This window comes from Pseudophryne corroboree, chromosome 4 (assembly GCF_028390025.1).
Source record: "Pseudophryne corroboree isolate aPseCor3 chromosome 4, aPseCor3.hap2, whole genome shotgun sequence".
NCBI classification, from domain to species: domain Eukaryota; kingdom Metazoa; phylum Chordata; class Amphibia; order Anura; family Myobatrachidae; genus Pseudophryne; species Pseudophryne corroboree.
This window is the reverse complement of record NC_086447.1, coordinates 533,072,400-533,098,438: the sequence shown is the minus strand read 5'-3', so window position 1 is coordinate 533,098,438 and position 26,039 is coordinate 533,072,400. Positions and strand designations below refer to the sequence as shown.

At 38.9% G+C, this 26,039-nt stretch overlaps 1 protein-coding gene across 1 annotated transcript in view; it reads right to left on the bottom strand.

The window, feature by feature from the left end:
- Positions 1 to 20,630, bottom strand: part of RSPO3 (R-spondin 3) — a 180,256-nt gene extending 159,626 nt beyond the window's left edge. Inside the window, exon 1 of the mRNA XM_063917294.1 lies at positions 19,738 to 20,630. Within this exon, the coding sequence (XP_063773364.1) occupies positions 19,738 to 19,834 (97 nt within the window). The 5' untranslated portion in view covers positions 19,835 to 20,630. The remainder of the gene's footprint in view (positions 1 to 19,737) is intronic.
- Between the last annotated feature and the right edge of the window lie 5,409 nt (positions 20,631 to 26,039).

Below are 26,039 nucleotides of genomic sequence, written 5' to 3'. Positions count from 1 at the left end.
CCATCGATAGTATGAAACCATTCAATGTTATACCATTGATGGTTTCTACCATTGGAGTATTGAACATGATTACTGCATTCCCAAATTTCATGCATTTCTTTGCTGGGAGACAGAAACCGCACCCACGGGGCAAGAGTGAGTAGCTTTCTTGCCTGCATATAAATGAGACAGTGGTGGGGCTGTACTGAAGATGAAGTCAGCACACACATCATGATGAGAGATGCGTCGAACTCAGAACCAGCACTGTAGCACTGGACTACTACTGGCTGATGCATAAAACCATTAGCAGGCAGGCCAATGACTACCATCAATGGTGTGAAACCAGATGGTTCACTGACATCGATGATAAAACCCATTTAAAATCAAGTGATGAACATGATCGATTGCCATCCCTAAAAGTTAGAACTTGCTAATTTTTGCTTTGCTAAGTAGTGTTTTGACAGGTTCCTCTAGCGTGAGTACCAAAATGTTTTTAATAGGGTATGTGCCCTGCAGCTCAGGCAAATAGGAGCAGGAATAGAAATAGTATATTACCTGAGGAAGCGACAAGTTGCATCAAGAAACGTGTTGCAAAAGCTCATTAAGTGAGAATTAAATCTTTTATTTTATTTTATTTTATGGTTGCGGATTTGTTGTTGCTACATATGTTTTATTGATTTAGAAACATATTTCCTTTTATTTTTTTTTAAAGTGGAAAGAGATTTGAATTTGCTGTGAAGTTTGTTTTCTTTACAATCTCATTTTTACTCATATATTCACTATACAACCGTTGCTCGAAATCGAGCAAAAAAAAAAAGGGGGGGGGGGTGCCCCCTTTATCCAGTCAATGCTTTTCCTTGGAAAAAAAAAAATCATGACTTTGACATATTATTCCTTAACAATCTGACCACTTATTAAAATTATACGACAATTATAGCAGATCTACATCACACATCATGTAACACCTTAACCATCAAAACCGGTGTTGTCAATTCAGAGTAGTTGGTCTCCCAAAAAATGTGCTTAGCCGATTAAATATATAGATAATTATACATTTATACTAGAAGGTTACTTATTGACAAATATTACAAAAATGAAGAGATTAACACTCTCCACCTGTTTGTTGTAACCTGTTTGTATTGTAACTATATACTGGCAATGAAGGATTGAACACTCCCATTACTGTATAAAGTCACACTATATTCTAAATAAAGATAAATATTATTTTACTATTGGATGATGTCTCTATTGTTTAATGTCTCATGAAAATGAATAATAAGTGGATCTTCTTTTGTGTTAGAACTACCCTCAGTTATTTAGCGTTCACTTATTGTTTTGTGTATGTCATACATCTATAACTTTTGGGGGATCCTAGAGATAAACATATCTATCTTGTTTGCTTTTCTCCCAGCTCAGAATCAGCCCATATGTGTTTCTGTGTGTGATGGATGTGGGTGCCCATCTTCAGCATATTTACTGTATATATCATATTTCTCCAATCATTTTGGCACTAGACATACTTCCCAATCCAAACAAGTTGGATTACTGGAAGCCAGTCAGAAATGGGAACAATATGGGGATGCATGTGGAAGAGCACATTTCCATAGTAAAATTGATTGTACTGTAAATTGAATGTGTGCGTACTCTGTCATGTAAAAGTCAGATGATAGCCTTATAACTGTAATCAGCACATTCTGTCACATTCAGTTATTCCAATTGTACTTTGATTATTTAGGATTATGCATTGTGGTCAAGATTTACTAACTTGCCTAACACAATGTACACATGTATAACCAGTATAAGGATTACAGAAATAACAAACTAGGGTGCTATGGGAAGGTTGACTTAATGAGAACAAAAGCGTATAGGTCATAGGTATGTAAACGAAACTTTTCACAAATGTGCCAATACCATGTCCAAAACTGGCAGCAAAGCTTTCAGCACAGGTACCATGCTTTTGCTTGGATATAACAGTTGACATACGTACAGTATTTGCACTGCACTTGCCTATGAAAAATGACCCTGCTGACTGACTGTGATTGTTACTAATGGACGACATCTTACAATTTTCTACTTGTAATGCTTGACCTCTTCTGTCTGTGTTATAGTTGTAGCATTCAAGTTATTTTATATCTCTTTAAGGAAAACGAAATGACCTGACCGCAGTTATATCCACAAGGCTTGTTGTGCATCAAATTGTTTCCCTGCTTGGTTGCAGATTCACTTAATCACAATAGTCCTACATATTTATTTACAAAGGCTAAGGGCCCAAGAAGACCATAAAAAGTGGGCTGCCATCAAAGCATCTTATACTGGGCACACACATTAATGATGTGTACCCAGCATGATATCTTGGGTGACGGGACCCGGCAGGAGGGCTGACAGTGGCAAGTGCATACACATTCGGCAGCGTAGCCCTTGCAAGAGATGCCTTCCGTCTGTACTGCATGAAGGACTGATGGAGGATGACTGACAGAAGCACCATTGTCAGCAACATAGTGGGTACACACTACACAATGTGCCCGATATGTCAGTTCAATCTGCCAGATCGGAGGACATATCATCTTCTAGTCTAATGTGTACCCAGCTTACACTGAATGGGGATTAAAATATACATATCCTGTTTATAACAAGCAACAATATGTAGTCACTGATCTACAATAAATAATCAGGTTTCTCCCAATATACGAAAGGATTATCTCTGAAACTATATATATATATATATATATATAATAAGAGATTAAACATGTTTATATATTTATAATATCTATCTGTCTATCTATCTGTCAATCTATCTATCTATCTATCTATCTATCTATCTATCTATCTATCTATCTATCTATCATTTTTTCAGACAATTGGGATACTTTCCTCTGCATGTTACGTACTGTGCACATGGTGCTTTAAAAAATGTTGGATTAAAATTAATCTGGTTTCTGACACAAAATGTAAGTCTATTAGGAAGCATATCGATAATATTCATATAATTCAACATATGCAATCCATCATCATATGTAAGATTGCTGAAATCACAGGCCTTTATCCTATCAGGGCCTAGGAAATCTATAAAAATAAGCTTCTGGTCTGTGGTAATATGGAGAGATGGGTAACATTTAGGAAGTACTCATTATGAAAGCTGAATTGAGAAATGTAGAGGAGAGGGGACAGAAAGGAGCCACAGCATAAGAGCCAGGGTTAGTGGAAGACCTACACTGCACATGTGAGAATACAGAGGTGGGGATGTAGGCTAGAGTCTGGCCTTTCTGGCACATTTTTGGTAGATGGGCACCTCCAAACACACAGCAGCCAGGAAAACAGCACACTAGTCCAGGATTTAACTAAACATAATAGATTCCCTCTCTCAGGGTGGTAGCACCTAATGCCCCTACCACAAAACACAGGCATATGCACAGTACTTATAGTAAGTAAACCACAGTGTCTCATCACAGGCCTGCCACTTGTTTCCCCAGGTAGTGAGACCCTGAACCAAGCCCTGACACATATTATATCAGCCTCGTACATGTGCAGGCACTAATTAGCCTTCTCTAAAATAGAGGCCTAAAACCTGAAATGGGCTTTATGGGTGCCGCACCCCCCCTCCCTCCTTTCTCTCTCACTGCCATACCCCCAGGACCCTTTATCTGGCTTTTAGTAAAATCGCAAACTCTAATCAAGAGCAGGAACAGACATTTTCTGGGGGGTTTGAAAAACATAGACCATAAAGACTAGATACCACTTCTGCGCTCATAGGCCTAAGGTAAAAAGTTTATATTATAGGTAAGTCTTTAAGAATATTAGTAGAGTCTCAGTAAGTCCAAAGTTTCTTAGAAGAAAGTAGTCAAACGTTATTCATAAAGAGGATTTCTAGATTCTTCTTACATGGGGAATTTCACGAAAAAGGAGAAAGGTGTTCGTACTGTACTCACATTAGAACGTGAAATTATCCTCGTGTAAAGGTATCTAGTGTTCATTCTAGCACCCTGCACCTTTCAAAACCAGTGCAGTTCCTCTTTTCTGCCTGGAGTGTCGCTCTCTCTACTGTGGTGCTTCTAACAAACTCTCTGGTCTGTATCACGGAGATACAGACCAGAGAGTATGCTAGAAGCACCACAGCAGAGAGCGACACACCAAGCAGAAAAGTGGTACTGCATGAGTTTTGAGAGGTACAGGGTGCTAGAATGAACACTAGGTATCTTTAAATCCTACATCTCGTGGTCCTTGTTATGGCCTTCCACGACAGGAGTTAATCTCTCAGGTTCTCAGAGACAAAAAAAGAAAGGGCGGAGGGACAAAGACCGACCAATCGTGTAGTAGGTTCCATACAGAATAATTTTCTCATACAAAGTACAATTTACCCTTTAGAATAACCGTGTGTATACCCTAGACACATCCATTTTAGGAGGTGGACACATATAAAGGTATCTTTAATCCAATTCAGTCATCCTCTATAGGGTATTTATCATCCCTTTTTCACCAGTAGGATTCACCAAAATCAGTGCAAAATGATAGACGTATGGGACAGACCCAACTCACAATTTAATGCACAGAGACGCGCCCGTAATGGTTTATTTTGTTGTTCTCCACCTTCTTAACTTCAGTTAGCAGCAGGGCCATAACTATGTGTGTGCCCTGAGGATGCAACTGGCCGCATCTCCGTTCCAAGAGGACTTTAGTCTGCGGCATTGTAATGAGTCAATCTGACTCATTACAAGCCGCCTGTATGTGCGCGGAGAGGAGCAGCAGCAATGCTGGGATGCGCTTCCCTCATCCCAGCATTCACAGTGGCGGTGGCCAGCCAATGTGGAAGGAGAGGAACAGCTGCAGCGGCACCGCCACCAATTATGGTGCGCTGCTGCGGCTACCGAGTCCCCCTCCCTCCTCCTCCTTCTCCCCTGTCCGGGATTTGCCAACAACTGCTGCACCGAGGAGCCTGACTGCCTGAGCCAGCAGAGAGTAAGTATCATCTATCTAATCTATCTATCTATCTATCTATCTATTCTGTAATGTGTAAAAGATGGACTCTGTCTGCCGTAATGTGTAAAAAGGGAGACTCTGCCGTAGTGTGTAAAAAGGGGACGCTGTCTGCTGTAATGTGTAGAAAGGGTGATGCTGTCTGCAGTAATGTGTAAAAAGGGGGACACTGCCTGCCGTAATGTGTAAAAAGGGGACGCTGTCTGCTGTAATGTGTAAAAAGGGGACTCTGCCTGTCATAATGTGTTAAAAGGGGACGATGCCTGCCGTAATGTGTAAAAAGGGGACTCTACCTGCCGTATTGTGTAAAAGGTGCTCTACCTGGTGTAGTGGCGCTAATGAGCGGTGTAATTTGAATAATGGAGACTTCTGTGCACCGTAATATGAATTGGTATTATTTTGTGGCCACACCCCTTCCCCATGAAGCCATGCCCTTATATTTTTGACGCGCGCATAAGGTGCGCACTGCCCCTACTTTACATAAGGGGGTGGGGGCACCAATGCCGTTTCTTGCACACAGCGCTAAAATGTCTAGTTACTGCACTGGTTAGCAGTATCCGTACCTCCCATGAGGTCGAGTATATACACAAAGAAAGGGGATTTGTATCAGGGACACAGTATGGATGTATAAAAAAAATGTAATATGTAAAAGGATATGTCTTTTCCATAAAAACAATACACAACAAAGTTAAAAATGTTTACAAAGGCTGTGAACAACGGTCATAACTTGGGTAGATGAAAATACAAAAAACGGGGTGGAGTATAAATGTCCGGACTCTCTCACCTCAAACTATGTGACCCCAGTAATTCCCTAGCGTTCCTGGCCCTCACACCAACGGGTTTCGACCAATGTCTTTTTCAAGGTGTGTGCTGAGGGCAACTGTACAGGTATTTATACCTGTAGACAGGATATCCTGTCTGATGGGTGCGGTTTGTAATTTAATTTTACCATAGTCATAGTTACTGTAAAATGATACACAGGATATACCCATCTTCAGTGTTGGTTAACAATAAGACCCCAGAATGGATTACAATAAATCTGTGGAGAGTGTCAGGTTTTTAAAGCATGCTGTGTGCTCCACTTCCTCCGAAGTGGAATGCACAGGACTTCCGGTAAAGTGTGTTGTGCGTTCCACCTTCTTAATGGTGGAGCGCACACGCCACAATCTGGGGCTTACATAATAAATACACTGGGGCAGATGTATTAAGCCTGAAGAGGGCATAAGAAAGTGATAAACCAGTGATAAATGCAAGGTGATAAACTCACCAGCCAGTCAGCTCTTAACTGTCAATTTGCATATTGGAGCTGATTGGCTGGTGCGTTTATCACCTTGCACTTATCACTGGTTTATCACTTCCTTATGCCTTCTCCTGGTTAATACATCTGCCCCACTGTGCATTTCACTTCCCTACGGTGAAACGCACAGACTTCCGGTGTGAAGCACTGTGTGTTCCACCTCCCTCGCGGTGGAGCGCACGGGCCTGCAACAGGATGATTGTTTCCGGATCCGCCACTGTGCATTCCATTCAAGCCGCAGTGGAGCGCATAGGTTCCCGGCGGTATATAATATCACATGCATGCAAGGTGGAGCAATGGGCGGACCGGAGGGTGGGCACTGGGGGTGGTATATTAATAAAGACAAATTAAGACTGGATAATCCACATGCCATCCCAGGTTCTTATATATGCAAACATAATAAAAAATAACATCCTATACCAACACAGAACTTAAAAAAGTAGACATTTATAATTATACCTGAAACTCCATAGTGTAATAAAAATAATAAAATAAGGGAATGATCCTTAGCTTATGAACCAACCAGGTTACTCCATAATATACTAGACCATAATAAATGACCATAACAGTGTGGGTAATTAATAGATGGATATCCCAGATCCTTTGTCAAATATTAAGGTGGTAACTGCCAGCGATCTTTGGGTGAATACCATTAGAAAAAAAAGAATGAAACATCCATGTAATAGCTGAACAACCTACATGAGTTTTAACAAAAGCTTTCCCTCTAGAGTAAAGTTAGAATGGTAGACACTGTTTTATATGTACACTCTTATCTACTTCATAAGAACCACTTGGTCTCAAAATCTAAATTGAGACCTTTGGGGTCTAGGGTTCCTAAATTAAAAATGGTCCTCATCTCAGTTCTTGCTAATCTTTCCTCTGTATTATTTTTTCTCCAGATTCCGGGAACTGACTAGACGCCACAAAAAGAAATCAGTTCCGTGGTCTTATAGCATGGCAGACTGATATTGTTTCTTGCTCTAAATTTAAATATTGATATATTATGTGGACCTACAACAAAAAAGATAATGCTATAAATATGTGGAAAAAAGAAATGGCAGAATTGTACTATGATTTTTAAAAGACAAAAAAAAATTTGATTGGAATTTCCTTTTTTATTATTATCTATGTGGCATAACAATGTTACAAAATGTGTACTAGATTTATTTTTGCTGGCCCATCATCAACAGGACCCTTACGGAGAAATATTGCACCGTCTAACCTGGTTATCACACTGCACCTAAGTGGAGCTGTTGACACCACAGCTATTCTTGTATAATTCATCTCTGTTGACATAGGTGGGCCACGTAAATGAGACCGTAGGAGGTGAGCTGACAGTAAATTGAGAAACACCCTATCTCTGGTCAAAACACTGGAGAAAGGACTTTGCCAAGCTTAAAACATAAACCTCTAACATACAGTTAGCAATGTTCAATCACTTATAGACATTATTGATAAATATGCATCCTATTGTAATACTCCAATTTACAAAAATGAGTCAATTCAGACCAACATCTGAAGAAGCATAGATATCTAAGTCAGTATACAGTACCTAGCTGTTTTATGGATTGATTGATTGATTGATTGACTTTTAAAGATAAACTGCAATATTTCAAAAAGAATGTCTTAACTATTCCCTGCCAAAAAACATATATGTAGCAATATGTTAAGTAAATATATTTTCAGTATGCCCAGCTACATTCACAGGGAGGCATATGATGGCATACCAAGCAATGCCAGCTGCTTCCAGAAGATGCCACATCAATATAAGTCATAAAAAAAATTATGTAAACCAAGACTGCATCTGTAGACAAGGAATGGTATAATTGGCAAGTATTTGCTAGCCGCACTTGTCTGAAAGACGCCTTCCGGAACGCCAAGTTGGGTGCTCTGGAATGTACTAGATAGACTTAAATACAATTTAGACCATACAATGTCTTACATCAATGAAATGATGGATTCTTTTTATTTTATGAGTATGTGCTGGATTATAGGTTGCATTTTTGCATTATAAAAAGCCTGTTGAAGGACATTAGAAAATAAAATATTGATGCAGATGAAGAATCTTTAACCTTTTTCTCAGCGTTTCACTTAATGTTAACCAAGCTCACCTTTATGTCACTAAATGTTTCTGTGTATGCATTGTGTCTGGAAACATTCACCAGGTTCCCCTTAGTGAGTTTAAATTCTTGCTAAATTTCACCTTATGTATATAAATGTATAGTGCCGCTACATTACGTGGCACTTTCCTGAGGATAATGCATCAGTCACATCAGTCTCTGCCTCACTGCAACTTGCAGTTCAAATAGCTTACTAACACACACACACACACACACACACACACACACACACACACACACACACACACACACACACACACACGTAATATTTTTCATGTTGACCTTTATTTCACATAAAATGTTAAATCACTAATTGTACAATACTAAAGCTTTCGAATTCATTAGAACATAAACTTCATATACTATGTGTACCCTAAACGCCATATAATATGTCTACCCTATAATGAGAAACAGGGAATTAACACTTTTTAAATTAGAATGGCTAGAATGGACTCCATATACTAATTGAGGAATGCAGCTCATGGTTGACCTGTTTAGGTTACAAAGAGGCATTGCATGAAACAGATGGGGAGGAATAAGCTAGGACCATTTAATAACCCCTAAAAACTATTACTTTTCAATTTAAACAGTTCCTTAGTAAGGTATTCTAGAACGGCACACCATTTTTCTCCACTGCTTAGCGGTAATAATTGGCAGAAATAACAATCTGTTATCATCTCTTTATCTATAGGTTTTAATCTATCTATATACAGTATGCGCTGAGCAGTTTAATAGTTATAATTGAGCAGCAGGGCCATTTCACGTGTGTCTGTATGGAAAGCTACTAATATGTTATTATTATTATCTTTTGTCTGTATGGCTCTAATAATTATCCATAGTGCTGTAGAGTTACCTTGAAATGACTACATTGAAAAAACAACCACTTCAATATAGAAATCAAATAGCATAATAATGTATGAAGGGATAGACTAAACAGTGATGCATGATGACTAGGGAGTGTCAATAAAACTGTCTATCTCAATAATCCAGTCCTGGGCCAGGCAGACAGAAAAGATCATTCACAACGTCCAGGAGTTGGAACCCACTGGGGGCATGGATAGTGCAGGGAAAGAACAAGAGGGAATGTCATCCATAGTAAAGCATATACTGAAAGCTGAAAGTTTGAATACTGATTTACACTGTTTTCCATGTAATTGGGGCAGGTGAAGTAAGGGTTAATCATGATGCAGCATCAATGAATTGAAAATATATGATATTTCTTTAATGTTAATAAGGTTTATAGTATTATTAAGGGTTCAAATATTTGAAGTCTACCTTTGCACAAGGTTTCTGCTTAATTAACTTAATAAATCGGTAGTTAATCATGGTATATTTATAATTGGCTTCAGTGAAGTTAGCTAGCATTAGCTTTTTCCATTAAATATGATGTACATAAAAGAGCATGTCTCAAAATCAGGGAAAATGTGTATACATATCTTAAGGCTTCAAAATATATTACTTTATTCCATAAATTAGTACATAATGCCTGTCACTATTGCTGTCACTACATAACAAGCGCTCCTCTTCAGTTTACTGGAGCATACTCTGTGCTTCTATTTACCAATCTGTTTTATCAAATGTTGCTTAAGCTCATATTTTCTTACATCATACATATTCATGATGGCATCCACTGTCATAGCCTCTTTAACAATAAATATGGACCCTGGGCTAAGATCACATTTGGGGGTCCAAAGTTGCCTGGGTCAGTTGCAGCTGCATTTCAGACCTAAGTATTCACATGTTTATGTTTTACTAATGTAAGCTATTATGTGTGGGAGGTTTGTTTGGCGTTTAGAGGCTCAATCAAGGGTGAGATAAGAGCTCTTTTATCACCATGAGTCATGGTTGCCTCACCTGACATGGCCAAGAAATCATGGCATCACACAGAGGCATCACACAGAGGATGCGGGCCTATAATGATGCAGTTCGCTGAAAATCGTGTCATCACTCCTCCCACCCTGACCATTTCGCTAGGAAGTGGGCCGCATGTGGGAGGGTGGCTTATTCTCCTGTAAGCCTGTGAAATTCTCTAAAATTTTGACAATCTACAGGGTAGTCTGAGTAAAGTACACAAGTATGACATGACCTTACAGGGCTTGAGATATTTATGTTTTAACAGTTTTTATATAGTTTAGCATATTCCGATGCGCTTGTTAGTTTAGGAATGGTACATATTAAAACTTAGGGCTCTTTATCAAAGTTAGAAGAACCATTTCTCAGCCAAAAATGGCGTGTTTTTTTCCTGGAGATAATGCTTTTGATGGGTCACTGCCTCTTCTTGAGATTCATTGGGATTCTTTGGCAAAAGCTCCAAGTACTGCTGCAAACCACCTTCTGCTATCACCAAAAATTGATGGAGCCTTTGTACTGTATGTATGTAGCACTTGGTTGGTATGTTATATGTCTAAAACTATTTAAATAGCTGACTGCAGCCAGATCATCCGTCACTTTGGAACAACATCCACTGTAAGTCACAGTGTGTCTCCTACACACCTTGATATGATTGCAGTAAAATGTATTGGTAGGTCCCCTCTAGATAGTGGGGCTCCAAAATATTAATTTGGCTCTGCCTATTGTTAATAAATGACCCTGATAGTAACAGAAGAATACACATGTGAGACCAGGTGACCGGATGCCGGCTGTCAGTATACCGACAGTGGCATCCCGGCAGCTAGAATCCTCACTGCGCTCGCCACGCCTCGGGCCACCACAGGTTATATTCCCACTTGGGTGGTGTTGTGGACCCAACACCCAGGTTGAAATAAGGGACTGTGGTCGGGATTCCGACTGCCGGCATTTCTCCATCTGACGGGATTTCGGTGTTGGTATTCTGAACTCCGGGATCCTCAGCAGGTGGTATATTAACTGCATCCTGTAACAGATCGAACTTGCTTTAACCACTTAACTGGCATGGTCAGATCACATGCGACCGCGCCGCCCCACTGGTCCCCCAGTTTTTGGCAAGGAGATCCATTCTGCAGATGTGCATAATATAATATTTAAATATTTTTAAAAAAAAAATACTTTTTAAACAATATTAACTAAAAAAAAAAAGTAAACAATATTATGAAAATAGTCAGTTAAGTGGTTAATTTAACCTTGATCAAAGAAATCATATGATACCATTGTTTAAAAAGCTGGGTTTTATCAGCAGCGGGGCTAAATGTCTACATGTGATGCTGACAAGCTAGTTTAATAACTTTCCAATCATGTTTTTAGGTATTTTATTTAAGTGGGCTATTACAAATGCCTTTATTACCCATTTATTTAAATTGTGACACTATGAAACAAGTTGGAAATGTAAAAAAAAAAAAAAAAAAAAAGTCTGAGCAAAAATATATCAAATCAGTGGTTTTAGTTAATAATAGTGGGCCAAATTCAGATAAGATCGCAGCAGCAAATGTGTTAGCAGTTGGGCAAAACCATGTGCACTACAGGTGGTGGGGGCAGATATAACATGTGCATAGAGAGTTAGATTCGGGTGGGGTATGTTCAAACTGAAATCTAAATTGCAGTATAAAAATAAAGCAGCCAGTATTTACCCTGCACAGAAACAAAATAATCCACCCAAATCTACGTCTCTCTGCACATGTTATACCTGCCCCCCCCCCCCCCGCTGCAGTGCACTTGGCTTTGCCCAACTGCGAACAAATTTTCTGCTGCGGACAGATCTGAATTACCCCCAGTATTTCTTAAAACCTATAGCATTGTATATAAAATTATGTATGTTTTAGGAAATAATCTAAGTTTTTATTTTGTTTGCTGAATTATGCTTCTAAAAGTGAATTTTCTTTAAGATAAAGGATTTAACTACAGAAAAGAAACTCTCTTATCTGTAAATAAAAGTCTTGCATGGCTGGTGTATTAAGATTGCAGTTTGTTTAAATGTAAGTGTAACATGACCTAGGCTTAGCTAGTAGTCTCTAAAGCCAAATATCAGGATCTGTGGACATTTCAGCAACAACCTTGGAAAGCCAAACAGCACAAATCTGGATGTGCAGAGAGCAGGCCAGACCAGCTTGTTAAAATGAAAGAACTATTTAATGGACAATAGCATCATGCACACAGTTTACCTTTTAATAGTACATTTAGTATACAATTAACAGCCAGATAATACAGTTACAATTTACACGGCCACTTCAACTCTAAATAAGGTGCTCTTGGAATCTTATAGTAAGCTGGATACACATCTATACAATTGTTGGCTTGATCACAGGAGTGTTAGCTAATAAACAGCTTAAAACGCTCCTATGACAGTTGAAGGGGGAGGTCACATCTTAATATTTTAGATGCTCGACCTCCAGATCCCATAGAAGAACATACTCAGTGAGCTATTTCTAGCTCATTGTGTTAGGGGATCTCACTGATCGTATAGATGCTCCAATGATCAGAGAATTAATCCGATCAGCTGAGTGGCATAATGTGTACCCATCATCACTTTGTTATATTATAAAATATAATATACCATGGATGTAAAATACTCATAATAAGAATACATTTGCATACAATAATATATATATATATATATATATATATATATATATAAAATATATTCCCTGGAAGTTTGTGCAATAAAATGTAAATGCAGCTAACCACCTCAAAGCATGTAACTGTATTGTGAGATAAATGTGGAGACTTCCGCTCCCATATACACTTATCTCTGCTTTGTTACTTTGCTTATATAAGTTAACAATGACTGATAAGTTCAAGGTATGCAGTATATCATGCAAACAAGGGTCAAATGGTCAGACATGTATCTATCTACAGTAACATATATTGTAGATGCATAATGGACACAAAATTCCAAGTGTGTCCAGTTGGTAGCTCCAGATGCAGGACTGTAATGCAGTCCAAAATTCAAATGGGGAGCTACTCCAACTGTTCCCCCAAACATTGGCAAACATCGCCGGCCGGGACTCAGTGGCAGTTGGTGTGGCTCTCCTATGTGAATTTTGGATTGCGCTGTAGCCCCATATCTGGAGACGCCACTCGTGTTTAGATAGATTGATTGATCTCTATCAGAAAACTTTTTCCGATCCTGACATGCTAAAAAACATCATCCCAATTTTGTTAAACACATTTCTTGGATGCCTAAAATCACATGTAATTGGATGACCTGACACGCAATTTAGGCAAGGACATCAGTTATGGACTATTTATTGAAGCTAGCACAGCAGGTTGGTTATTTTATGCCTTTAGGCTCCTTGTACAGAATACTATATAATACTATATAGAATACTATAGAATCCTTCAAAGGTAGACTCAAGACTTTCCTGTTTACTCAAGCATTTCCATAATGTCCCTTTAGTATCTACATGCTTCCGTATTTTATGAAAAACTTTTCTGTACTTTATTATTTTCTGCTCTATATTATGCTATGTATCTGTTAAGCGCCTTGAGTCCTACTGGAGAAAGAGTGCTATATAAATAAATGTATTATTATTATTATTATTATTATTATTACCCACTGGTGCCAAATTCCATGATTTTACTCACAACTGACATCAAGGTCGGTATCTCTTGTGCAGCCACACAATTTTTATCTTGCTGCCTGATAAGTTTACTTGCATTCATGGAAAGTTTCTGCACTGGGAGCAATGGAGTGTACTCCATTAAGCCCCTGAGCGCAAGCACAAGAAATTATTAACCACCATAGTGCAAACATGAACACATTTTATATGCCGCCTAATTGTCAGTTCAGTCTTAGGGGGACATTCAAATGTTTGAAAAGTCAGTTGGGAGTCTGTTTTTTCCTATCTAATAGACAGGAAAAAACAGACACCCAACTGACTTTTCAAAAATGTGACTCTCCCCCTTAATGTTAATGCACTAATGTATTATATTAACTGCAGTGATGAGTGAACACCTATCGGTCATTCATATTTGAATAAAGAGTAGTTTCCACATTATAAACATATATCAGACCCATTCACCATTGCTGTCCCAATATAGCACAGTGTCCTTTTATGAAGGTGCAGGAACTAACATCATCTTCAGATGGTGTTAGCCTGCTGAGCTTCACTTCTTCCTATAAGTTGATCCAGAGTGCGAAGAGGGAACCATTTGGATCACTCCACCTCCTCTGACCTTTGCTGTGTGTATGTATGACTAATAGAAGCATATTACCTAATTATCTGGAGGAACACTCTCCCAGTAATTTTTGCAAAATAGTAGCCTATAGGCTCCTATAGGGTAATGACATTAATCTACTGGGGCCAAGCTTTGCAAATCTGACAGCTTCACAGCCTCCAGAAACTTATGGGAGCTGTAGGTGCTTTTAGATATCTCCCATAACTGCTGCAGTCCCTCATTCATACTGTACATTTGGGGGATCCTTAATATTTGTGGACATCCCTGAAAACTGCAGGTATCTTTAAAAACTGATGTTTTTTGGGAATATCACCCAAATATTATTTAATAAATAATCCCCTTAAGCTTATACATGCACAGCCGTGTAAACTTTTAAACCTATTAATTAGAAGTGTGGCTGTTAGGTATTGTGGGACAGATGCTTTTTCTGGATCACCTGACCCTGCATGGGTGCAATGAATTTTTGGATATATGTGAATAAAAGAGACAAGAATTGTTCCTATACAATATATATTGCACTTGCGTCTGCCGCCGCAAATCCCTGTGAGTTATTTGTTACTATTTATTACCAGTTATTTATATAGCGCACACATATTCTGAAGTGCTTTACAAAGAATACTTGGCCATTCACATCAGTCCCCACCCCAGTGGAGCTTACAATCTATATTCCCTACCACATGTACACGCACACACATTCATGCTAGAGATAATTTTGTTGGGAACCAAATAACCTACCAGTATATTTTTGGATTGTGTGAGGAAACTGGAGTACCCGGAGGAAACCCACGCAAGCACGGAGAGGCGGGAATCAAACCCATGACCTCAGTGCTGTGAGGCAGTAATGCTAACCATTACACCATCCGTACTGCCCAAGAGTTAGAAACATAATGTGTGTGGGGAAATTGTAAGTTAATCATGAAAAGGCCCCTTAATGCCAAAAAGATGCAGTCCTGGAGTAGATTTTATTACCTCTTCGGTGAAATTGCTGACATTAATCCTTACTGCATTCTTATACATTCTTTTCAGTCAACATTTAGAGTAATTCCAACTTCACCCACTTGAGGGCACTAAAAGCCACAGAATTGAGCGCATTGAATACTTTTCTATCATGTGGTCACGGTGCTTAAGGACAGTAGCAGACATTTAACTATTATTACTATTATCTTAATATACATTTTCTTCTTGAATGTGATAAAGTAACCAGGAGTAGCACATCGCAGTGAGAGACAAACTAAGTTGAGACTGTTAAGTAAATCATAATGTATATTATACCGTTTGTCTAAAGAGAACTTAACGCAAAAATGAGAACACATTTAAAGCTACAATCATGGATCTCTATATATGCACGTGAAGGTTACAGAGAGCAGTGTTGTCCTGACACACATCAGTCCTGCACTGTCCACATCAGGTGCTAATGTCTCTCAAAGTGGGTGACACTGCATTGTATAAACTGAGACCAAAAAAGTGACATGGTCATTGAACCGATCATTTTATGTGCCAAATATCAACAGCGTAAAACACATTCTGATGTTGCATACACTGTTGTTACAGGGAAGATTACTTATTGTTCCAAGTCAGTAACTTGGAATGTGAGACAAACTCTTAAAAATATGACCATGAGCTCAGAGCAACTTCTACATCTTTTGGGTAAAGAGAACATATGGGAAAAGCACTACTGCTCTTGTGAAGTGTTCAGTTTGCCTATACGATTTGTCTGCTTTGTGATTCGTACTGGGTACAGTGTATCGCTAGCACTAGTCTAGCCTCAATAACAATTACATTTTTCGCTACAATTTGCAATCTTCTATTAGTTCTGAAAACATGTTACTATTGCACATTAAGAAGGACCAAAGGAAAGCGCAACAGAATAACATTTCTTTACACTGTATATTATTACTTGTTGCATGTCTTATAGCATCTCCCCCAGGTTGGCTTGCATGCTTGCAAATAATCTAGTTTAAATGAGTTTATATTATGTATAGCCTACAGACAAGTTCAGCATTCGTTTATATCCTGACAAGTTCATTGTAAGAGAAGATTAATTTATTAGCTGCATTACATGTCCTGTTTAATGGCTTTATGCTTTTCAGAATAATGTTCCATTATTTGTTTATATAACTTGTAAAGAAATTATTTGTTTACTTTATCAGAGAAAGTGACACGTTGTTGTATTATTTTGCTCCAACCAAGATGAATCGCCAAGTTGGTTGGTCTTTTGCTAAAGCATACTGAAGACACATTTACCCAGAACCAAATATTTTCTTCCAAATCACAATACCATTCTTTACACATACACATCTTATCCATCCGGGAAATAAACAAACATGGAATCAACAAACAAACGAGTTTACGTAATAGCAAAATAAAGGAAAATTGTACATGAAAGTAGCAGACCTGTCATACATGTAAAACGCAATCGCCACACCTCAGTGACATACTGTATGAAGGTGCGTATAACTGACTTGAATATAAAATGTTCTTATTAAGAATAGGTAGCAATAAGGGATTATTTTAGACTAAATACTTTTTTTTTAAGTTGATTTTATCCATAAGCAGTTATAATTCTCATTGTATCCCTCATACATTATCATTAAGTATTTTTTTTATCCCGTGCTTGATCATTTATAAGTGGTATTTGTATACAGTGGGAAGATAACGTATTACAGATACACTGGATTGTCAATGTCGCTCCTTGTGTGAATTATCTACTTGCTAGACCCGGTTCTGTCACCCACACACAGCACATTGCAGCTACAGATGCTTAATAAGGAAAGGTCTGGTGATGTGCTGATCAGTGAGTAGAAGCCCAGAGAGACACGTTGTTTCTGGCTGCTGGAGGGCACGGCCCCACTCACGCAGACACTTTCCACCCTTCATGTACCATCTGTAAGCACTTTTACAGGAATACACTGAGGTCTCTTGCTGAGCTGCCGGTAGTTTAGCAACACATGGACTTTCCTCCTCATCCAGCCAGGGAGAGACAGGCAAGCAGTCACTGTAAAAGGCGATACTACCTACACTGGGGTTAGAGGAGAACACATGCATTAAATATTGTTGCATTATATATATATATATATATATATATATATATATATATGTATATATATATATATATATATATCTATATATCTATATATATCCATATATATTATAGATAGATAGATAGATAGATAGATAGATAGATAGATAGATAGATAGATAGATAGATAGATATTCATATATAAAGAATCCTGGGTATGTCCTGGCTTGAGAAGTAAATGCAGTTAATTGTTATTACTGTGACAATCAGATTGCATTGCAGGGATGAGTACTGTACCTGCATCGCAATCATACTCTGGCATTGCGTCAGACTCAGTGATCTCTGCATTTTATGACCCTGGGCTAGTGATGATTATCTCCCATTGCACCAGACACTGAGAGATTGGCAGCTATTGGGGACAGATACTCAGTCTGTGAGCTGCTACAGTATATACTCTCCCAAAACCCTGAAAGAACATTACTGAGATATATCATATCGATGGACTATATTGAAACTAAGATCATTTGCAAATAATAATCTCCAGATCTTTCCGGCAGGCAAGGGGTGTGTCAAGTACTGAAGAAGTAAATCAGATATCTAGAAAAGAAGTATGTGGTGGGATAAGTGCAAACATCTTGTATGTTTGGGATCCTGGTTACAGTCAGGGAACTTCAGAGGCATTCATGCAATGATTTAGTTTGTAATAGGATTTGCTAGCAAGGAGAGAAACATTCCAATTACAAACTAATTACCAGTGATCACCAAGATGTGCTGTGCAAATAAACTTAACCCGTGGAGCGCCAAATCATGGAATTATTTATAGGGCTGTGTACACAGACAGGTCTATTAACTCAGCCAGACCAATTACAGCACGAAGTTAGTTGCTCATAGTGTTGGGTCAGCCTTGGATATTAGCATAGTTAATCTGAGCCTGGGGACAAAGCAGTTTCCTGGTCACAGTAGGAACTATCTTTAAATAAAGTCTAAATACAAAGTACAGGCTTGTTTTCTGATGCCTGCATCTCAGGACTCACAAATGTAACTGTAGTGTATACAAGGCTGTATAAAAGAAAGCATGGGGCATCCTCCCTATTACTCTGACGCTGCTGCCACTGGTGTGTGGTCTCGGCTTAATCTGAGTTTAAATTGCATAGATCCATCGGTCATAGGTGAAACTGTATATGTTTCCCGTATTAACCAGCTCAGACAAAACAAGACAAAGAAAAAAAAACATCTGTATCTGATAAGAGAGACGCAGAATTTCACAGAAAGTGGACTTCTCTCAGCCCGGTCTGTCCTAGCACAGTACTGGTCCTGCAGGAGTTGTCTGCAAAATCATTATGTTAAATATATAGAAAATCAAATTGGGAATCTAGAAATGAGGTGCAGAAGTCTATCCATCTATCTCATATCTATACATCCATCTAATATTTATCCATCTATCTCATATCAAAGTCTGGAGGGTGCATCAAATATATATTTTATTAAAACTATTTTGAAAGCTGCCTGTGTTTTATTCACTTCTTTTTTTATTCAACATATAATACATTTCAAAACAACATTCAGGTAACCCAGATTATTTAATAGCTCTTTCCTTAGTTACAACTACAAGCAACATATACAGCAAACACACGAGTTGAGCCACAGTACTGAAGGACAATGGAAGATACCAGTATAATCAATGATCAGTTATTAGATTTACAATACTACTCTCACAAACATCTCACCCGATAATACTGTTATGTAGCGGACTTTTCAGGTACCAAGTTCTCCTAGTATAACTGATCAGATAGTCTTGGTGATGTGTGTAATGAGACCTGACTAATTTGCGGAGAGTTTCATTAATGGGGCAGGTGCACTTTACTTGTCATATGACTAAAGAGGGTGCTGAGAGCCAGTGCGCTGCCCTATGCTGCTGCTGATAATGATGCCACTATGGCTCTGCCCTGTAGTGATAATGATGCCACTAAGGCTCTGCCCTGTGCTGATAATGATGCCACTATGGCTCTGCCCTGTGCTGATAATGATGCCACTATGGCTCTGCCCTGTTCTGGTGGGTAATGCCACTACAGCTCTGCACTGTGCTGATAATGATGCCACTATGGCTCTGCCCTGTGCTGATGGTAATGCCACTTTGGATTTGCTTTGTGCTGCTGTTAATAATGAATGCATGGCTCTGCCCTGTGCTGCTGCTGATGCCTCCATGGGACCCGGCCAGGCAGGACAGGTGGATGATTGCACGCACCAGCAGGGACACTTACTTCTCCGATGTCGCCTCCCTCTCGGGACGTGTTGACTCTCAATATATTCCAAGATGTTCACAATGATCAAACACAAGGAAAGCAGTCGCAATTGCATAGTAACCTTGTAATGATTTCCCCAATAAGTTCTTCAGCGTTGAGTGTTGCGTCCTTCAGTTCTTTCCTTCCCGGTGATCCAAAAGCAAACACCATCCACAAGGACTCCCAGAGATAACTGGACAGGACAATTAGTGTAAGAGGGCGATAAGAGGGCACTACTCGTGCATGGTGAGATAGGCAGAGCACCTTACAAGGGATGTGTCAGTGTCAGCACGCAGGGCCCCTGATGGGTGAGCTGCTGGCAGCATATTGCGCGCAGGAACAGAGGTCTCTCTTGATATGGATATAAATCGTCCTGACCAGAGAACCCACATCCAGCTCACGTGTTGCTGGTGATCCAGGAATCATCTGTCAGGTTCCAAAATCCTGAGGGCAACCCACTCACCTCCTGTGTGATGTGTGCCTACACAGGGGAAACATCCATCTGATATCCAAACTCCCTAAGAGCCATCGGTGATACCCCAGCAGGGGTCCTCACAGGTGAAGGCATACAAGGGAGCCCAGGCTATTGGCTGGAGGAAGCTACAGTCAGGACATGTCACATCCACATCTCTCCAGAGTTCCAGTTCCCAGTGACATCCAGGCAGAGTAAGTGCTGTGTCTGCAGGCACCAGAGGGTGGTCTGTCTGTACTAAACTATCACACTCGAGATCCACATAAACTCTGCAGCACTCACTCACTGAGGCCAGAGTGCCTTCTATAGGTTACTGTAATCCGACCGACTCCCCCTCAAACTGGCTGCCTGCTCTCCCTGGGCTGTGCTATGTAAGACTGGCTGCTCCTGTCAGACTCCCCTCACTATACCGATGTCACTGATCCTAACCTCCCCCCTGCCCCTCTCTCACTCTCTACCCCCCCTCCTGTTTTGAAAAGAAAGCTGAAGATTAAGTGTGCAAGTAAATTACAATGGGACGTGGGTAGTGCTCGGGGAAAGAAGTGCTAGAAAGAAGCCAAAGCCCATCTATACGCTGTACTGGGTCGAATTAACCCATACAGAGAACATCAAATAAATAATATTAGGAACAATTCACGCTGATATACATGTATGTGCGTGAGTGTATGTTTATATATATATATATATATATACACACACACACACACACACACACACACACACACACACACACACACACACACACACTATCCTTAGGTGCTGCGGAAGATGGCACATTTAAGAAGCATTCTGCTTGTCTGTGTCCATTTGCATCAGGACATTTCCTGAAGACTTCCAAGATTTGCTGAATCTTTTCACTTGATGGGAAAGTAAATAATTGACATCTGGCTCTTTATTTCTTCATTCTAGGTGACTGTCTGTACAGTGTCCCTTGGCTTCTGTGTGGACTCACGTTGTATCGTCCTGTGTCCCGAGACTGTTCTTGGTCTCTCAACACATTTCACACATTATATGGTTGTGCTCACACTTTTGTTAAGTATATTTATTTATGTCCATGGATGAGTGCATCACCAAGGTAGATGCGTCTGAAAAATCGTCCATGAAATCGACGTGCTAAAAGTGTCAATTACTAAAGAAAATAAAGTATTTCATAAGTAAAAAAGTCAAGCAGATGTCAAGAGCGTTTACACAATGTATTCAATAAATATAAACAGATGGATTAAGTTATGTACTCCAACTTCTCATGTCTTTACTACCTCAGCAGCTAATGTAATGGTTAATAATATTAGTGATTTTATTATTTCTAATACTATTTAGTACCGTTATGAAGATGCAGTGTCTTTGAAATACACATAGAAACTCTACATCTATCTATCTATCTATCTATCTATCTATCTATCTATCTATCTATCTATCTATCTATCTATCTATCTATCTATCTATCTATCCATCCATCCATCCATCCATCTACTGTAAATAGACAGGCAGACAGACAGGCAAACAAAAAATCAATCACGCGCACACACACACACACACACACACACACACACACACACACACACACACACACACACACACACACACACACACACACACACACACACCTACCTACCTGTGTGTGTGTGTTTTGACAATGAATCCCAAAACAGAAAATGGAAGATTTAAATTATAGTTGTTTTCTGTTGGGTATACTCACATTCCATTCACAGTAATGACACTCCACCTGAGAAAGGAACTGTCATGTCCAACCTTAATGGAATAGGATTCTCCTTTCACAAAGTAAACATTGTTAAAATAGATGGGGAGGTAAGAAATTACAGGGATTAACCTCACCTTCCATATGCTAATCCTTGCCTTCTTCTTCTATTCCCTTGTTGCCTTAGGTGATAAACTCATCAATTCAAAATACTAAGCAGTTTATACAGTATATTGTTATTCAAACAGGGTATGTGTGAGATCCAGGGTAGAAATAAATATGCTTTTTGTTAAAATGTTGTGATTAGTGTGATTAATACTTTTTAGAGATGAGAGTTCTTCAAAGTTTGCAGCATTTTCCTAAATAATTATCTAGTAAAGGTACAGCATTAAGATCACAGTCAAGAAGAATCATCTTATTGCTGATCCTTAATATGATAATCAGTATCAATATATCCTTCAGAAATAAAAAAAAAAATATACCTCATAATTTACATTTTGGACAGATAAGATAAAATTATATGCGTTAAAAAATAAAGAATAAGGCATGGTTATGCCCACCAGGAATTTTGCCTGTATGTATAACAATGTTTTATTTTTTTTATATTCATAGGTATAGAGGTCTTCACACTGTAATTGGAAGACATTCCTGTCACTCAGTGCTGACAGTCTAACCCCAATTAAATGCGCAGAAGAGAGCATACATATATAACAGTGAATTATTTAATTTTCTTAAATGCTGTTCATGAGCGCTAAAACATATAGCTGGAGGTGACACCTGTATGTCTTCCTTTATCGGTCTTTGCTAGGAATGGGACGGTTCTCATGTAGCATTCTGGGCAACCTTTATTTTTTTTTTTACTTTTTTCAATATTATATACAAATAAATGGATAGGAGTTGCAGAACCAAGATGTCCAGAGGCTAAACAACATTCAGATACCAAGGAAGGGAATACTGACACGGCACAGAAATAGACCAAAAAAGAAAAAAGTATGTATGACTGAAATGCTGTCAAAAATACACATTTGTCCATGTGTCCAGGGGCTACATAAAAAACCTACCAGTAAAACAGGATAAAAATACTTATTCAAATGGAAATAGAGATCATTGCCACTTTTCTTTACTGAAAACAAACAACAGGAACCAGCACTGTCTCAAACTATCATGGCAGAAGTCATCCATAACAAAGGATTGACATAATAATTGTGTTTCTAAAAAACTGTATTCACACTCATTTCTTCATAAAAATACATACACTCCCATACACTTATCTACAAGGGGTCTGTTTGTAATAAGAAAGATGACTCCTTACAGGCTAAGATATGCAAACTGGAAAATGGTAATACTTTAACAAGATCATCCTTTATATAACTGTCCAATCAGAGTTCACACTTCAATTGCTGATTTCCAATGAACAGACTGAGAAATGAGTGTACTTACAGTATAGTGATACAATGCTACGATATGTTTGTAGGGATGCAATTTGTAACAACAGTCCTTAGCAGGCCACATATCTATATCAGAGACTAGTGGAGTTACATTAATACCGTTGTAACAGCAGCAATGAGGCTTGTTCTCAGTAAACCACAGGTCTCTCTCTTTCCCAAACAACAGGCCATAACTGGAACTTTATGGTTCCAGATTGTTCATCTGACAAATGCAAGAGTGTTTACCAATCTTATATACTGGGGAAATGTCAATTCCAAACACCAGCATTAACAGTTTCTTTTCATTCAGGTGGCCACCTGAGGGCTATAGATGGAGCTTTCCACTTAGTCCCTTACCAATAATCTCTTTACTGTGTCATTGTCAGCATATCATTGATAGTGACAAGCAAATATTCCATTAGTTACCTGCCAGGATTTCCATTCCACTCATTTGCTGTATACTTTTCATCCCTTCTTCTACTGCGTCCCTAAATTCTTTCCCCTGGTCACTGTATACCTTATCAGTTTCTTTTCCTCCTCCTTGCTCTTCCACATTATTGCTCCCTCCCTACCAGGTCTTCAACTATTGCCATCTTTTCTACCTCCCCTGGCAAGTAGAAAATAACAGAAAGGAAGGCTGCGCTTCAAGAGGAAAGAACAGTAAAATTGCACTAAATGTGTTGAGTTAAAACAATTTAATAAAAATGTACCTCATGTAGTGCGGTGTTTAGATGGTGCCTCTCTGTGACTCCTCTGGATGGCTGATAGATGGTGAGGGCTGGTTTGGATCCAAGTAGAGATTGTGCTATTCCAATGGGTAGTACCTGACGTGTTTCGCTGCATAGAGCTTGCAACTTTTTCAAAGGTATCAAAGGTAAGAGGAGTCACAGAGAGGCACCATCTAAGCACCGCACTGCATGAGGTACACTACAACACCTATACATGGGACACACACACACAATCCTCTAGCGGTGTAAGGAAATAATATTGGACTCTCTAACTTTATACAAAAAAGACTCTTTAAATTGGACCTTCATTGGACTTGTATATCATTCAAGGGCACCATTTGAAATGGATCCTCTTATTACACTACGTCATATGTAGTGTCCCACTATGGGGTAAATTTACTAAGATGGGAGTTCTATTTAAGATGGGATGTTGTCCATAGCAACCAATCAGATTCTACTTCTCATTTATGTAGCACCTTCTAGAACAGGAGTGGGGAACCTTTGGCCCTCCAGCTGCTGTTGAACTACACATACCAGCATGCCTTGCTACAGATTTGCTATTTGGCCTTGCTAAAACTGTTGCAGGGCATGATGGGATGTGTAGTTCATCAACAGCTGGAGGGCCGAAGGTTCCCCATCCCTGTTCTAGAAGATAATACCTGGAATCTGATTGGTTGCTATGGGCAACATCCCATCTTAAATAGAACTCCCATCTTAGTAAATTTACCCCTATGTAGGGTAATTTATTTCTTCCATTATATGAAATATGTGGCATAATAAGTATTGCACAGAATATTGTTTTTAATGAATTGATTTTTATTAAATTGTTTTAACTCAACACATTTAGTAAATTTTTATTGTTCTTTCCTCTTGAAGCGCAGCCTTCCTTTCTGTTATTTTCTTGTTGTACATCGGGAGTGACTTCCCTCTATATACTGGCTGCTGCTTAGCGGAGCACCTCGCCTCATAGCGCCCGAATACCTCTGGGTATTTATTACCTTTCCCCTGGCAAGTAACCTGCTACTTTGAGTCTGAAACTGTCTCAACCTCTTCGCTACCACAGAAACTTGCGAGGAAAAGTCAGAGAAAAATGGCAAAAATAGCGTTACGCATGGAGGAAAAACAAAATTGATTCAACAGTTTACGTAGAATCTATGGGGTTCTGCTCCTGAATCCTGCTTTTCAGGCATTGAAAAAAGGCTATTTCCCTGCGCTGCTGGGATTTTAGGCAGCAATTAGCCATTCATTACCCACATTAAGGCTTTATGAATATAAAACAAAGTGCCCACAAATTCATAAAGTCTGTTTTTACTTAATCTACCTGACACTTTCCTACCACATATTATCTATACCTTCCACTTGTCTCCTAGTGTCCCCTGTGTATATAAGGGTAAAATGTTTACAAATTGTCTAATCATATTTTCAGACACACTACACTGTCTGTATATTTACCCTCTAAACCAGATATCTGATCATACAGCGCTTTTCTATCGACTTCTATAGAATGTTTCAAATATTCGCTATACTCTTTGGTTAAAATTTACAAACATATATCTTTCTTGAGTATGAAAGTATTATATAGTTTCTGGTCTCTGTATTGAGACCACAGTGAGTGGGCAATACTAAGGTAAAATTCAGCACATTTGTCTGGATGTATGTGAAATAAATATTATATTAGAATTAAGAAACAAACTAAAGTTAAAATTGTGATTCCTTTCTCAAAAAATAATCAGGTCCTCTATATATTGTAAAGTGCCCCCCAAGCATTAGGTTCACCCAAAAGGGCCAAAAGAAAATAAGTTATTGCTCAAATTTTCTCACGTAAAGGATTTGTAAAGCAAGGGACACAACTAGTGCCCATAGCTGTCCCAAGAGGCTGGTGATAGTAACAAAAATCAAACATAAAATAATTGTGTGTCAAAATATTTGCCATTTGAAATTATTTCCCAGTGCACCCT